The following is a 16,086-nucleotide window of genomic DNA, read 5'->3' as shown; positions in this document are numbered from 1 at the left end:
TCCAAAAGCGAAGGGATGGTCGCCTGCTGCTGCTGTTGGCGGACCGGCCCGAGTTCCGTGCGTCGCTCCTGCACAGGGGCGCGAGCCTGTGGCTGCGGCTGCTGTTCTCGGAACAGCTGCTGCTGCCTCGCAGCTCGCTCCACACGCTGCTGCCGGAGCCACTCGTATTGGAGCGTCCGCTGTTCCTCGAGCTCTGCCCTCCTCCGTCGGGCAGCCCTGCTCGTTCCTTCCGTGGCATCTCTAACCTGTAGTGCTACGGGACACCCTCCGTAATTGGCGGTGTGAGCGCCAGTACAGAGTGCGCATGTAGCGGGGACATCGTGCGGCTTGCGACAATCTTTAGTCTTATGGAGGCGTGCACAAGCTCGACACATAGGCTGCGCTTTGCAGCTAGCCTGCGTGTGGTAGTACCACTGGCAGTTGCTGCACTGAGGCGGGCGCTTGCTGGGGACATAGTCCTCAACTGTTACCCTCATCAGGCAGCACTGACGCAAGGCTCTCATTCTATCCCGGGTTTCGGGGGAATTCTCCACATCGACAATGACCATTGGGAGTTTGGCCTTTGTCCTGGATGAGTGCATCCTCGTCACTCGCCGGACGATTATGCTTTGGAATTCCAGGTCGCCCTGGATGTCCTCCTCATCTGTGTGAATATCTATTCCTCTTAGAACGAATCGCAGAGGCTTGTCGTTCTTGGGGCGCAGCAAGTTGTACGCTACTCCCCGTTCGGTCAGGAACCTGCAAAGATTTGCGTAGTCCCTTTCGCAAACAGTTTTCACGGCCGTCCCGCCGCGCGCCCTGTACGAGCATAAGCCCAACGGTTCGTATTCGGCCTTGAACTCTAAGTTCAGTCGGCCCAGCGAGCCAGTGAAGGCTGGCGTAATAATAACGGGTGGGATATCACCACGTCGCCTAGTGAGGGCAGTCTCAACATCATCTTCCTCGTCCTCACTCTCCGACACGTGAGTACGAGCTGGGGAAGGGGGGCGGGTAACTGCCTCATCTACCTCGGGGGCAGCAGCCGTCTCCTGTGGGGCCTCAGGTTCGGCGGGGGGTGCTGCCTCCTCGGTCACGACTTGAAGAGTCGCCGCCTCCAATTGTTCCAAGGTAGAGAGAGCCGATCTCTCTTCCTTGGTGAGCTCACTAGCGGAAGGAATGCCGCCCTGCTCAGTCTTAGCTGAGCCCTTCTTCTTCTTCTTTTTGGCCTTAATGACCTGAAGTGCGCCGGACCCAGATGGAATCGGCGGCACTTCATCAGCCAAGACCGTAACACCACGGCTATTCAGTCCGCTAGGACCGGGCAAGTCAACACGTGTCACCTCTGTGACCTTGGGAGCTAACTTGGGAGGGGTGGGCTTTCGTGGGAGTCCTGAAGGGACTGGGATGGTGGTAGGGGGACGAAGCTCAAGGATCTCCGCAACGGGAACCGGGACAGGCAGTGTCCGTATAGGTCCAGCCGATCGCAAGTTCCGACGCCTGGGCGGAGTAATCTGCGCGGGACGCGACACGCGCAAGTAGGAGGTGGTGGGCCCTGTCTGGCTAGTGCAAACTAGCAACCGTTTTACGCCACCTGCAGTAGGTTGGCTCGTGGCCTTGTTGCTCTTAACTGGAGCCATTCGAATTAGAAATTCGATCCTGTCAGGGGGGGAACCTAAGCGGCACTCTGTCCGCAGTGCAAGAACCTGCTAGGCCCCTTTCCCACTAAGGGTGGAAGCCCAGCAGTTACGCCCGACCGGTCGCCGAAGCCTAGCCCGGTTAGCCGATAGCAACAAGCGTTGCGGAGCCCGCCGGGGACCGTCGGTTTGGTTCGCTAATTTCGTTGGCCCTGATAAGGGCCGGACGAAAATTTGCGTAGCCCTCAGAAGGGGGGACGGGCAATAGTAGAAGAGTGGAGGGCGGAAAGCAAATTAGCCCGAAGGCCCTGCCTTTGGTCAGTCACTCCGGCACGAAGGCACAGAGTCTCTCCCTAGCAGGAAGCCTGCCTAGGGGCCGAGGACGGCTAGGGGTCTCCTCGAGAGAGGACCCAATCCCCGACCGGGATCCGCCTGGCCTAGGGAAGTTAGTGCGCACAGCCCTCCGTAGGCTGCGCGGCTTTCTTCGCGCTGAGCGCCGGTGCGGCAATGGAACCAATAGGCTGCTCTTTAAGAAGTGCCGATTACGTAGGTGTCCGTGATGTGGGACTCGAAAAATCTCGAAAAATCGAAGGAGAATTGGGAGGAAAATTTTAAAAGGTACGCAAAACGCGTCCTTGCAAGGGGTTGGGGGCTGTACAAAACTAAATATGTGAGCTCCAAGCCTGTTGGCCACTAGTCTCACTCCGGTTTACGCTGCTCCCCTGAAGGAGCTCTAGAAAAATTTTGAAGGGGAAGCCGAAATTGGACGTAACCTCTTAGGTACCACATACGCGAGGGGGGCTGAGATTAATCAATTGATCACGGAACGGGGCGAGGAGGAGTTGGCTGGTGTTTGCCGTTAGGATGACAAGACGCTGTCATCTGTTGTTCGATGACAAAGCAGGTGAAGGCCGTCGGAATAAGCGCCGTGAAATCTAAGCTGCAATTTGAGAGGTCCCTGTCCTTTCAATTTGCGACTTATTGAGTGACCTCGTATGTTTAATAGACTATTAATATTATCTGAACTAGGGCATACATAATTTATAATAAAGGTGGAATATATATGGGGAAGGGCATATAGGTCCGTGGCCCATTTCTTATAGGGCTCATCCCGACATTTGTCTTACGCCTGAGGAAAACCACGGAATACCTTAGGCAGGATGAGTTGTCTCATATAAGAGACTAGCCAATTTGGCTATTATGTAGGAGGTCATGAGCCTTGTTGATTTGTCTCAATTTCGAGACCAGCCATTTGGCTATATGATGGCTCAATTGCGAAGAGGGGGGAGAGATGTAATTGTTAATTAGGGAGATTCATGGGGATATGAGTGCAGATCCGTGGCCCATTTCTTTTAGGGCTCATCCCGACATTTGTCTTAGCGCCTTAGGAAAACCACTAATGTCGGACCACATCTAGCCGGTATATATGCAAACGTAGGGCTTCCCGCTGCGGGCCAATCAGGAGCTAGTTCCTAGTCCCGACCGCCAGGCGCATTCTGGTTGGTGGACGCGGCAGCCAATCAGGAGCTACTTGCTGGTCCCGACTGTCTGCCGTGTGCTGGTGGTCTAAGCGTATTGATAGCAGGTTTCCATGCTGTACTCAGCTGTAGACCCCCCGTCTCTGTTGAAATTATTGCCATCTAGCTGGATTTCAATGGCTTCCTTTATAACTAAGTCCCAGTAACCTGATGTCTTGTCCAAGATGGTGGTGGCGCCGAAACCTATCTTGTGACCAGTTTCTAGGCTGTGCTGCAGACTTATCAGGATAATATAGTCTTATGCTGCGTTGATGTTCCTTGCAGCGTTCCATAATTGTTCGTCCCGTCTGCCCGATGTAGCATTTCCCACACTCACAAGGTATTCTGTAGACACCAGGTGTCCTAAGACCAAAGTCGTCCTTAACTGGTCTCAGCAAGTGCTGGATCTTTGTGGGCGGCTTATGGATGGTTTTAATCCCGTGTTTTCTTAGCATTCTGCTAATTTTGCCCGAGATGTGGCCGTAGAACGGGATGTATGCCATGCCATTCGTCTCATCTTGTTCCTCGGCAGGTGGTTTGTCCGAAAAGGCCCTTATGAAGGCCAAGCCGATTTCCCTGTTGCCGAAGTTGTTGTGTTGGAACGTCTTACGTAGGTGACGGATCTCAGAAGGGAGACTCCCAAGTGGCAACTATTAAACATCATCATCATCATCATCATCATTATCATCATCGAGTAGTTTTAAGAACTTTGACGTTCACATTTACAGTATGTTCAAAGTGACAACCACCAAATTCATTACATAGCGTGCAACGACGAACCATGTTTTGTCTCACTCTCTGGAAGATTCCGCGTTTCCTTCTTATTATATCGAACGCTGTAAAGATGCGTTTAGTAAGCTTATTTACTACTAGCCGTACCCGTGCGCACCGCTGCACCCGTTAGAAATAAATATAAAGTAATTACATAATTAAAATACGACTTTGGTCCAGGGAACATTCGTGTTTGATAGAAGGATAAATCGTTTAATATGTTACTTAATTTAAATTGCATCCAAATAATTAAAATGCGATCATTTTGGTCCAGAGACACTCATTTGGTGCAATGACAATTCCTTTAGCCTGTTTCTTAATTTTTATTACATGTAACCATAGTTTAATGAAGATTGACATCATTTAGATTTAATGTGTATATTTTATTTTACTTGTTATAGGTTTCCATTGAATTATGGTAATAACTTAATTTTAACCCTTGTTTTCTACCTATTCAGTAAATGGCGCTTGGCCCACTATGGTTGTGAACCCTTCAAATAACTTAAATTATATTATATAATATTACATATTATATTATATTATATTATATTATATTATATTATATTATATTATATTATATTATATTATATATTATATTATATCAGAAGTTACTGTAATAACATTATAGCATTATGTCCATCTAGAGAAACTACACTTTCCAATGGTGAAATAATAATTAATTATACAAATCGGTTAATTTAGCTTCCGATATTACTTCATACAAACACAGAAACATTCTCTGTAGGCTATCTTTCATAGCTTTTGATTGTTGCTGTCCAAGGCCCCTTATAGACGAAGTCATTTGTTTTTTAATTCAGTACACGGCCTTAAATGGCAGTTATTTTAATTTAAAACTCATTTATCTCATTAAATATCAGTCCTATCAAAATCTTTTAAGGAATAAAACTTATCGGAAATTATTTTTAAAGAAACTTTTGTTATGTAACATTTTTCACAAAAATCAATAATAAGCGAGATATTTCGATTTATTTAATTCAGGTCCCCTTATAACTCCCCTTTTAAATAATGTATTTTGAATGCCATATAGCCTAAAATCTAAGTTACAACGAACTTAATTTATATTCCAATTTTCATCGAAATCCGTTCAGCCATTATCGCGTGAAAAGGTAACAAACATACAGACAGACAGACAGACATACAAACAAAAATTTCAAAAAAGCGATTTTCGGTTTCAGGGTGGTTAATTATATATGTTAGGACCAATTATTTTTGGAAAATCGAAAATTACCAGAAAAATTTCGGCTATAGATTTATTATTAGTATAGATTTCTACCGGTTTTGCGTACACAAAAGCATTCACATACTCCCATAGAAAGAAGTCAGGAGGAGTGGGGTCGGGGATCGCGCAGGCCAAGGGACTAGGCATCCCCTTCCAATTACTCCCTGTCTGAAGAAACTATGACATACGCGGGCCAGGCGATCAATGTGCGATGGAGCACCGCTGTGCTGGTACCACATGCTAGCGCGCATTTGCAAGAGAATATCCTGGAGAAGTTCAGGCAAGAGACGCTGTTTTATTTAGTAGATGAAAGGCAATTTGACTATCTCTGAGGACCGCTACTATTCTTACACCAATTCTGTTGTCCTGTAAAGTTGCTACTTATAATAATTTTATTCTGAAGTTTCCAGAACTCAGATCTGTTGTGCTTGGTTTTTCGAACAGTGGCCATATAACTTAGTTTTTATTCTATGTTTTAGTTTTCCGTTTTTGTTTTATTATCCAATTTAATAAACCCTATTTCACCCTGAGGTGATGGTATCAAAATACATATTTTATAAGCAATAAACAATAATAAAATTATAATACAAAATTGTGGTCAAGGTTACAATTCACATGAATTATGTACAAGAATGCACCTTAATGAAAGAATGCATCGTTTCATAAAGCCTCAAGGCATGTCTCTATAATTATATCTAATGGTTATAGGAAGATATATATATATATATATATATATATATATATATATAATAGCTATTAAACATGTTATTTTAGAAGCAATAAATAGCTATACTAAGAGATGGCTTAAAATTTACAAATTAAATACATTATTTAGTAACAAAAATTGACAAATTGACAATAATCAGGTATTACAAGAAATGGCTCAAAATTAGAAATCAAATGCCTAATTAAAATAAAAATTAAAACCAATAGTACAATATTATAGTATGCGAAATTGAAGACTTACATTTTCATCATAGTTGATTAGAACTAATACGGTTTTTTTTTCCCCCGTAATAATTTAACATTTTACAGTTTCACGAATATTCTATTCAAGAAGGACATGAAATACTTACATGATTTGGAGTTGGTAAGTATATTGGTAGTTTTCCATTTTTGAAGATAAAACTCCTTTATAAGTCACATATCTGATCTGTTACAAAATAGCCGTATTTATCATCATTATACTGCAATTTTACATGGAATCTTATTTTACCTGAGAGAGACATATTAGAGTTGTAATCACGCTTACAATGTTGTAAAACAATGTTAAATGCATTAATTAAAGCTTACGTTTAAAGTTATAAATTATTGTGAAACAAATACATCACACACCAATCATAATACAGACAGCTACAGTAGGACACATAATATCGATTATAATCTCTGTTATTACAAAAATGTGAATGATTGCAGGTTGACGGAAGTGGGGAATTGGAATGTCTTGTTGCTGGAGGCAGGAGGTGAAGAACCGTTCGAATCTCAGATACCGGCTTACGGGAATAATCTGAAATTAACTAATCTCGACTGGCAGTACACTACCGTGCCTGAGAACACGTCCTGCGGGGGAGATCCCTGCCAGTGGCCCAGGGGCAAAGTCTTGGGAGGTAGCAGTGGCATCAATGACATGATATACAACCGTGGAAACAGATACGATTATGACGTATGGGAACAGTGGGGTAAGTGTTTAAATTTGTAACAAACCTGTGGCGGCTCGCGTCCCTGAGGCTGTCTGAAGTTTTAAAAGAAAACTAAGTAGGTAGGCTTAATTGAATATGTTTAGGGAACTATGCTCAGTACCGGAGAAAAAGTAATGAGCAGTTTGAATACTTTGTCAAACACAAAATACTGCGCATACTCAGAGACCTAGAGCACAGATAGGCTACACAAGCTATCGCTAACGGAGTTATTGAAATTCGTTCTATTTCAATTAGCCTATTACAGCATCGCGAAACGTCACAAATTCATGACGCAAAATAAATACTACCCGCTACATACAAAGTGAAGACAGGGTGTGGGGATGATCGGTCGTAGTAAGTTAGCAGAGGCGGTTTGTTATCGTCCTACCTTCCGTGTTCATAACAAAGAAGTAACAAGAGAAAGAAGGAATGAATATCTTTTAGGATTATATTATTTGCATTGCATTCTTTTATTTTTTTATTACATTTCCATTCGGTAAGATCACAAAATTAGGGATTGTCTCATAAGTAGCCACTGCCAAATGTGCACGAAGATTGTTAAGCGTGTCCCCTTTTTATATTAATATATTTAATTTTGGAAAAAAAAAAATAAATTCACAAGTAATATACGTTGAACCGAATTTCTCAATATTTAATCGAAATAAAGGCAGGTATTACACATACGAACAACGTAATTTTCATAGTAAAATAATATTACTCGCAAGTGAATTATGTCTTATTCTTTTAAATTTTATTAATGCAATTACACTACATTTTAGAGCAATATATGTTACTCTTTATGCATTCAGACTAATTTACATGGTTGAAACGCGAGTAACATGGTCTGCCTTACGGCCTGTATTAGATCACGATGGCAGTGACACACACTATTGTTCATAGTACTCACAGCGCTCTAAGCGGCTAGCAACTATCGCGAGAAATGCAAAAAAATCATCCCAAGCTTCGTGACTGAATATAGTAAAAAAAAGGTAAAGGTATCCCCGTAACATGCCATGAAGACACTTGGGGGCATGGAGGTAGAGCCCCACGTTTTCCATGACCTCGGCACTAGAATGAGGTGGTGTGGTCGGCACCACGCTCTGATCGCCTTTTACCCCGGGGAAAGACCCGGTACTCAGTTTTATAGGAGGCTGAGTGAACCTCGGGGCCGTTCTGAAAGTTTGGTAACGAGAAAAAATCCTGACTATATAGTAGATTGTGCTAATACTAACAATATTACCTACTAATACTAACAATAGTACCTACTAAAACTAATATTACTATCTGCTAATACCAACAATACTACCTACTAATAGCAACAATACTACGTACTAATGCTACCAATACTACCTACTAATACTACCAATAGTACCTACTAATAGTAACAATACTAAATAGTAAAACTAACACTACTACCTAATAATACCAACAATATTACCTACTAATACTAACACTACTACCTACTAACCCTACCCCCATTATTTCCTGGGCTAGCTGCCTCATAAGTGGTGCCGTCCTGGTACCACTTGTGAGGTGCAGACTTGTTTTCGGAGAGTTGACTAAACAATAATAGTAACAATACTACCTACTGAAACTAACAATACTACCAAATACTAACAATACTATCTAGTAATACCAACACTACTAATTAATACTAACAATAGTGCCTGCCAAAACTAACATTAGTGTCTACCAATACTAACAATAGTACCTACCAATACTAACAATACTACCTACCAATACTAACACTACTACCTATTAATACTGATAATACTACCAATGAAACCTACTAATAGTAATAATACAGCCTACTAATACTAACAATACTACCTATTAATACTAATAATACTGCTATTAACATTAGTATTAACATTAATAGAACTACCACTACTACCATCACCGCTACCACCACTACCATTACCACCGCTACTCTTACTGCTACTATCGCCGCTACTTCTACTGCTACTTCTATCACTCCTATTATCACTACTAACAAGGGAAGTATCATAGCCTGCATGCCGAAACTTGCCTCGAAACTTTGGTGACAACCGATGTGCTACGAGAAGACCACGTGCAAAATATTAGCTGCCTGTTTTCACTGCAAGGCCTCGAAATAAGCCCCGGAATTATGCATATAAACAATAGGGAAGAGGATACTAGTCGCTACAGGTTGGAATGGACAGGCCGTTTCTGTATGCAAGCCAGTGGAGCGGTGCAACCAGCAGCAAAGAGAAGGGCTATTCCATATGAAATCGATCAGTAAAAAACCTCGCATTTTTTTAATACTCTAATTTTTTCCCTATTTATATAAGGTGCTGAGGACAGTGCATTTTCAAAAATATACTATCGAAAGTCAAACGTTTTTCGTACTATTGAGCGACAAATTTAGCGTATTTTATAAAAACAAGCCTCTTTCAGCGCTCAGAATATCGAACGGGAGCTCATTTTGAAGCTGATATTTGATAGGTTATGTTAAGATGTAATCCTTATTTTTATTGTACACAGAGAAGCAGATAATCTGATTTTACTTACTTTTAGGCTTTTTTCCAATTTGTAAAAATGTAAAAAATACTGAGAAAAAAACCTTGCATTATTAAGAGGGATTCGGCATTGTTTGCTTAGTGGCTTGGCAATAAGTTTCGAGGGTATTAAATAAATTATTTTCACACGCCTAGATTTGAACGGCGCAGTACCGCACGTACTGGCCGAGAGCTGAGTTGGGCGTCATTTTACTCCTGTGTTTATGAAAACTTGTGATGAAGCTAGCCCAGCTATGCGCTACTAGACGAAACATCAAGTGTTTGTCTCATCCTGTTCTATGCTCCACGAGGTCACAGGAATTTGGGACATCCTATGAAGCATTGGCAGAAGACCGTAATGGTTCCACTAGCATCTAATACTTGATTTGCAAATGATGATGATAATTCTCTTGCTTGAGGAAACATGCCTCCATGAACCAAAGTGTGGTTTGAGACTTCAATTATCTCTACAGGATAACATTTCGTGAGAGAGCAAAACAGAAAATTAATGTAAGATAATTAAACGTCTCAGATCTAAAATTGTCTCGGCTAGCTCCCGCCTCACAGTCAGCTGGTTACTTCACGTGCGTACTATTTATTTTCTTTATTTGATATTTTCAATACTTTCTTATCAACGGTGCACCAGTAAAAAAATATGTGTTTATTTATAATTTCAATGCGGAATCTAACCATATATTTTAAAAATATTTTTTCGTGGTCAAAGGCGTCTTAATGAAGAAAAATCTAAATTTCTCCATTTCCATAAAAAGTAAGTAAAACTGTTTACTTACATACTTGCTTACTGGCTTTTAAGGAACTCGGAGGTGCATTGCTGCCCTCACATAAGCTCGCCATTGCCCCTATCCTGAGCAAGATTAATCCATTCTCTATCATCATATCCCACCTCCCTCAAATCCATTTTAATATTATCTTCCCATCTACGTCTCGGCCTCCCCAAAGGTCTTTTTCCCTCCGGCCTCCCAACTAACACTCTATATGCATTTCTGGATTCGCCCATACGTGCTACATGCCCTGCCCATCTCAAACATCTGGATTTAATGTTCCTAATTATGTCAGGTGAAGAATACAATGCGTGCAGTTCTGTGTTATGTAACTTTCTCCATTCTCCTGTAACTTCATCCCTCTTAACCCAAAATATTTTCCTAAGCACCTTATTCTCAAACACCCTTAACCTATGTTCCTTTCTCAAAATGAGAGTCCAAGAGAAAACTGTTTACATGTCAATATAAACTTTAATTTCTCAGCATCAAAATAAAACATGATTTTGATCATTGGGTGAAAGGGTTTCGGAGCTACAACTGTTTAAAGTTGCTAATTTTATGAAAATACGATAAATTGAAATATTTTTAATTTGAACACTATGAAGTTCTGATGCCTCAAACTTTGCACAAAGCATTGTATCACAGTTGTCAACGGACGGAAAAAGTTTCATTGTATTTAAAAATTTCAAGGTCAATTTTCTCTATATTTCGGTCGATTTGAGATGGAATAGCCCAAGCATGTGAATCAAGGTCAGTAATAGAAGCGGACAGCTACAGGATTAACGTATCCAGTACGAAGTTGAGGGTTGTATAAGAAAGAAGAACTGTTGCAATGAGTTCCACAGAGCAAGACGTAAATTCGATTAATCTACTTGAGTTCGCCACTATTTATTTCCGTAAGAATATTGTTTCGTCTTCGGAAAATATAAACGCGAAAGAAAAGGAAATAGCCCAATTCTTTATTGAACTGATTGAAAATAGTTGTAGGGAAATATGGTGCAGGACGGGGTATAACCTCTATCTTCCCAACAAGTAGTGCAATCTACCGAATTTTTTTTTAGAACTTCGTCAACTCATGTAAATATATCATCACACAACACTTACTGCCATTCCTTGCATCTGTTGTATGTTATTCGGTTGCTGCATCATATTGTATCATTCATTTGCAACTTTAAAGTGTTCTCTTGTCATACTTAAGTACAAATGAGATTTATTTAGATAATCTATTTTAATGTCATATTATAGAGTGCTTACCTGGCTTTTACTTTCGAAACTTTCTTAAATTTCGTGCGTTATTTTTCCTGCCAATACCTCATAACTTAGAAATTGTGACTGTGGGGCAAAACGGAGTGGGACATAACAGCACTACCCCGTCCTGCCCCACGTCATATTTAATTAAATTTCATCTCCTGTAATGGGTTGTTAGTTCTGTTGTTTGTCAGAAGAAGGTTGGATTAGATGCGTATCATGTCTAAAATGGACTCACAATTGTTGCGCAGGAGTAGACAGTGAAGACGAGGATGCCACGCACATTTGCGAATTACTTTTTCTCAAGTAAACTTGTAAAATGTTGTAGTATTCACACTTTCAGTATATAATTTTTGTCACTTTTGCCATTTAATTATTACAAAAAATTAGATACTCCATTTTGCCCCATACGTGGGGCAGAACGGGGCAAAACATACATTTCGAAAAACTAATTTATTTTAAGGTTATAATGACCGGAGTTCACTCGAAGTGCATATTTTTTTTTTTTTTTACTTGTTTACAGTGTAATAAAAACATATATGTCATAAAACCCATACATTTACATTATTTGATACCGAATAAAAGCATTCAAACATGAACTACCCCGTCCTGCCATATGTTCCCCTATAGGAGTGGACTGGTATGAGGAGACAACTCTCGATGTATGTGAAGGAAGTGATTGTGATTCAAGTGATAGTGATACCGATAGCAAGACCCTTGCCCTTGCCACAGGTAATGTTGCAGGCTCGAGTTCGATATTTGAATCAGACAGTGACTCCCCAGAAGCCAGTGATACTAAGAGTCAGTCTCCCTGCAAATCGTCCAATTCAAGCTATGTCGCAATCCCTTAAAAAAAAATGTAAATGTGTCAGCATGGACTACAAGAGGAAAGCTGTGAAATTCTGGCTGAATGAAGATGTTAAAAAGCGTCATTCAATATCATACGTTCGCAGGAACTTCCGTAGCGTTACTTCAGAGCGACAACTGTATTTATGGAAGAAACAGGTGAAAAATATAACGACACATCTCATATGGGAAATTATTTGCTCGTTTTGAACATGCTAGAAGACCATCGAATTGCTCCAGATTCCTCTTGGTACTCTGGGAAAAACCCAATCTCTTGATAAGTTCTTCTTCCGGCAGTGGAAGGCCCTTTACCGCCGCATATCAGAAAAAATAGCGGCGCGCGAAGATATTCACGTCGAAGTTTTTCATAGGGACACCATACTGAAATTGCAATCCTGTATCTATTTTCAATTTTCATCTCCACGATCTTGGTTTGCAAGCAGATACACCACAGAACGACCTCCTGAATTTATAGTACCCGTCAAATATTGTCTTGAAAAGATGGAAAAACAATGTGAAGAACAGTGTCACAATGAAATGTTTTTTCGTTGTGCATGGTGCCAAAAAAATATTGTTTTCAACATTCAATCAATATGAGTCACTTCTGTCTCTTGTTTATGCTTCATTGACGCGAGAGAGTTTACTCTATTTCACACGCGCACTCCACTACGCTCGCCAGTGAGACAGGGATGTCCAGCTGCGTTGCGTTATCGTCTGACCACAGAAGGATTCCAGCTTCGATTTCGGGGCCTTGCAGTGAAAACAGGCAGCTAATATTTTGCACGTGGTCTTCTCGTAGTACATCGGTTATGTCACTAAAGTTTCGAGGCAAGTTTCGGCATGTGGGGTGTGATACTTCCCTTGTAAGTACTGCTACTACTACCACTACTATTTCTGATATTACTATACTATTACTACGTTACTACTTCTGATACTACTACTACTACTACTACTACTACCACCACCACCACCACCACCACCACCACCACCACAACTACCATTTGTTACCTTTATCTCTATCTCTATCTCTATCTCAAAGAAACGGAGTTCTGTATTCTGTATTCGTTATCCTTCGTAAAATTTTGTCACCGTAGAGTTTCCGCGTGTGATATGTGTAACTGATGCCATTATTGTTTGATTTGCTTCTTTGAATCTTGTTATGAACTAAAAAAATTACGTTCTTGTACGAAGCGTGGAAGAGCTGAACTAATATGTTTTCCTTGATTGCAGGTAATGTCGGATGGGGTTATCACAAAGTTCTTCCTTACTTCAAGAAATCAGAAAATAATCTGGATCCAGATATTGCTAAGGACACGAAGTATCATAGTGTTGGTGGTTATCAGAGCGTTGGAAGGTTTCCATTTACTGACGACAACCTCAATCCAATAATAAAAGGATTTGAAGACATAGGTTACAAAGTAGTCGACTTCAACGGCCGACAGGTCTTGGGTGTCGCTCATCTGCAGGCAACAAATCATCACGGAGTGCGAAGAAGTACAAACCAAGCCTTCCTAACGCCAATCCGACACATTAGAAAAAATCTCAAAATAGTTACAAATGTTAGAGTCACCAAAATTTCATTTCATGGAAAAAAAGCGGTTGGGATTGAATATGTTGGAGAGAAAGACAAAAGTATCAGTGGTAAGGTTAAAGCTTTGAAAGAGGTTATTGTTAGCTGTGGCTCAATAAATTCGCCACAACTTCTTCTACAATCAGGCATTGGACCTAGAGAAACTCTTGAAAATCTCGGAATTCCTGTCATTAGAGATCTGAAAGTGGGATATAATCTTCACGATCATACAGGATCTTTCGTCGTCAGCTACATCGTGGGCAATTCAACGAGACCGAACAGCGATGACATTTATAGAGATGCCATATTGTATTCTGAAACTAAGAGAAATGGACCTTGGTCAGGAATAGGAAGTCTTTCTATCACAGCTTACACGAACTCAAGATATGCGAACACATCAATTGATTTTCCTGATATACAGTATTCAACGATCCCTTCCACAACAGACAGTACAGAACTAGGGTATTGCGAATATAATGGTGTATCCCCATGGTGTTACTATAACAGGATAACCTTCATGCCAGCCATTCTTAGACCTACTTGTCGAGGATTGCTTACAATAAACTCAACGGACCCCTTCGATAAACCACTGTTATACCCTAATACCTTCTGCGACGACCACGACATGAATACTATTATTGACGGCTTTGTAGCTGCTACGAAATTGGCAGAGTCAAAATCATTCAAGGAGAACGGGTTCGTCCTGGACAAGACCCCTCCTCCGAAGTGTGCACACCTTGAGTATGGCACCGATCCTTATTGGAGGTGTGGGGCGATTCAAGAAACACATAGTAATTACCATCCAGTGGGGACGTGCAAGATGGGTCCAGACACGGATCCTGATGCAGTAGTTGATCCTCATTTGAGGGTATATGGGGTGCAGAACTTGCGAGTAATAGATTCTTCCATAATGCCTCGAGTCACAAGTGGCAATACTAATGCCCCTTCTATCATGATAGGCGAGAAAGGTGCTGACATGGTCAAGGAGACGTATGGGATAGTGTGGGGCTATTAGAAATGAGATAAATATATTAAACTGTATGAGTTATTATGTTGGATATTAAATTATAATGAATAAATTAATAAACAAATAAACAATAATATCTTCCGTCCTCCTCCATGCATATAGAGAACCGTTCCTTGAACCGTGCCCACTGTCTCCCAAGTGATCCTCATTCCTTTCAATATAATTTCAAACATCAAAATTCTTACTCATTACTAGAGCCCTGGGTTTGGTTGCTTAAGACTTCCAAGCGAGTCACAACAGTGGAGGTATGTATGGAGTATAGATTGACAGCATCCAAAGCTACTTATTTTAGGTCTGCTCTTCAGTGAACATATGAAAACAAAACAAAGCTGTCCATTGAAAATGAGTGCTACAACAGAAGAATTTTGTAGCGAGCACGTCATTAGGAAAGAGGAAAATGTATTTTACCAGTAAGAAAGAAATTTTTTTATTTGAAACACTTAGGCCTATAATGTTTAGAGTCATTGATTGTAATTTGTAGAGATTCCTAAAGCACGCACTCATAATGTGTCTTATTTTAAGTTTGTGCTGAAATTTATATATATACATTTTTTTTTTTTTCATTTATTAATTCCAAACTTTAATTAGATCTGAAGTATCTAGTTGCGTTTTACATACTGTAAAAATCAGGGATAGAAAAATTTCAGGCACCAGATAGCCATGGTGACTAAAAATTGTATGTGCCGCCTGAATTGCTTGAGTTTAAAATAACTTATTTTAAGATTTAGATTCCATTTATGTCACTACTACTAATACATAATGTTAATCGGTTGTAGGAGAAATTCAAATGTGATTTTTTAATTAATATCGTTCCATTTGTTACTCATTTCAAGATATTGTCCTACATAGATTGAGAGCGTCTCTTGATGTAAAGTGATCTTCACAGCAGTTCGTCAGTTTGCCGTTGGGGTCGGAGTGTTGCTAGCTGTGCTGTGTTCCAATGGTAAATTTGGAAAAAATTGGTTATGTGTTGCCTATCTGACAATTTAAACAGATATTATGAAAATGAGTTTTTTTTACAGAATTTTCAAGTTTTATAAGATTCAGATACTAATAATAATAATAATAATAATAATAATAATAATAATAATAATAATAATAATAATAATAATAATAATGTTGGTATAACATAACTTTAATATCGATCGGGCTGTGTTGTAACATGGGATGTAGTTCCGACTTCTATCAATAGTAACAATAACATTCGCTTACAATTTCAATAGTCTCTCGATTGTATACATTGAGTTGGAGGTTTTCTAATGTATTTACCTACG

The 16,086-nt window shown here is 40.4% G+C and overlaps 1 protein-coding gene across 1 annotated transcript in view; it reads left to right on the top strand.

Annotated features, from left to right (window-relative positions):
- The window catches only part of LOC138703383 (glucose dehydrogenase [FAD, quinone]-like), a 45,488-nt gene extending 30,600 nt beyond the window's left edge, over positions 1-14,888 (top strand). The window contains exons 2-3 of the mRNA XM_069831209.1: positions 6,558-6,820; positions 13,446-14,888. Of these exons, the coding sequence (XP_069687310.1) occupies positions 6,558-6,820; positions 13,446-14,800 (1,618 nt within the window). The 3' untranslated portion in view covers positions 14,801-14,888. The remainder of the gene's footprint in view (positions 1-6,557; positions 6,821-13,445) is intronic.
- Positions 14,889-16,086: the final 1,198 nt, after the last annotated feature.

This window comes from Periplaneta americana, chromosome 7 (genome assembly GCF_040183065.1).
Source record: "Periplaneta americana isolate PAMFEO1 chromosome 7, P.americana_PAMFEO1_priV1, whole genome shotgun sequence".
Lineage (NCBI taxonomy): Eukaryota > Metazoa > Arthropoda > Insecta > Blattodea > Blattidae > Periplaneta > Periplaneta americana.
Note: the sequence above shows the minus strand (reverse complement) of the source record. Positions and strands in the feature narration are given on the sequence as shown.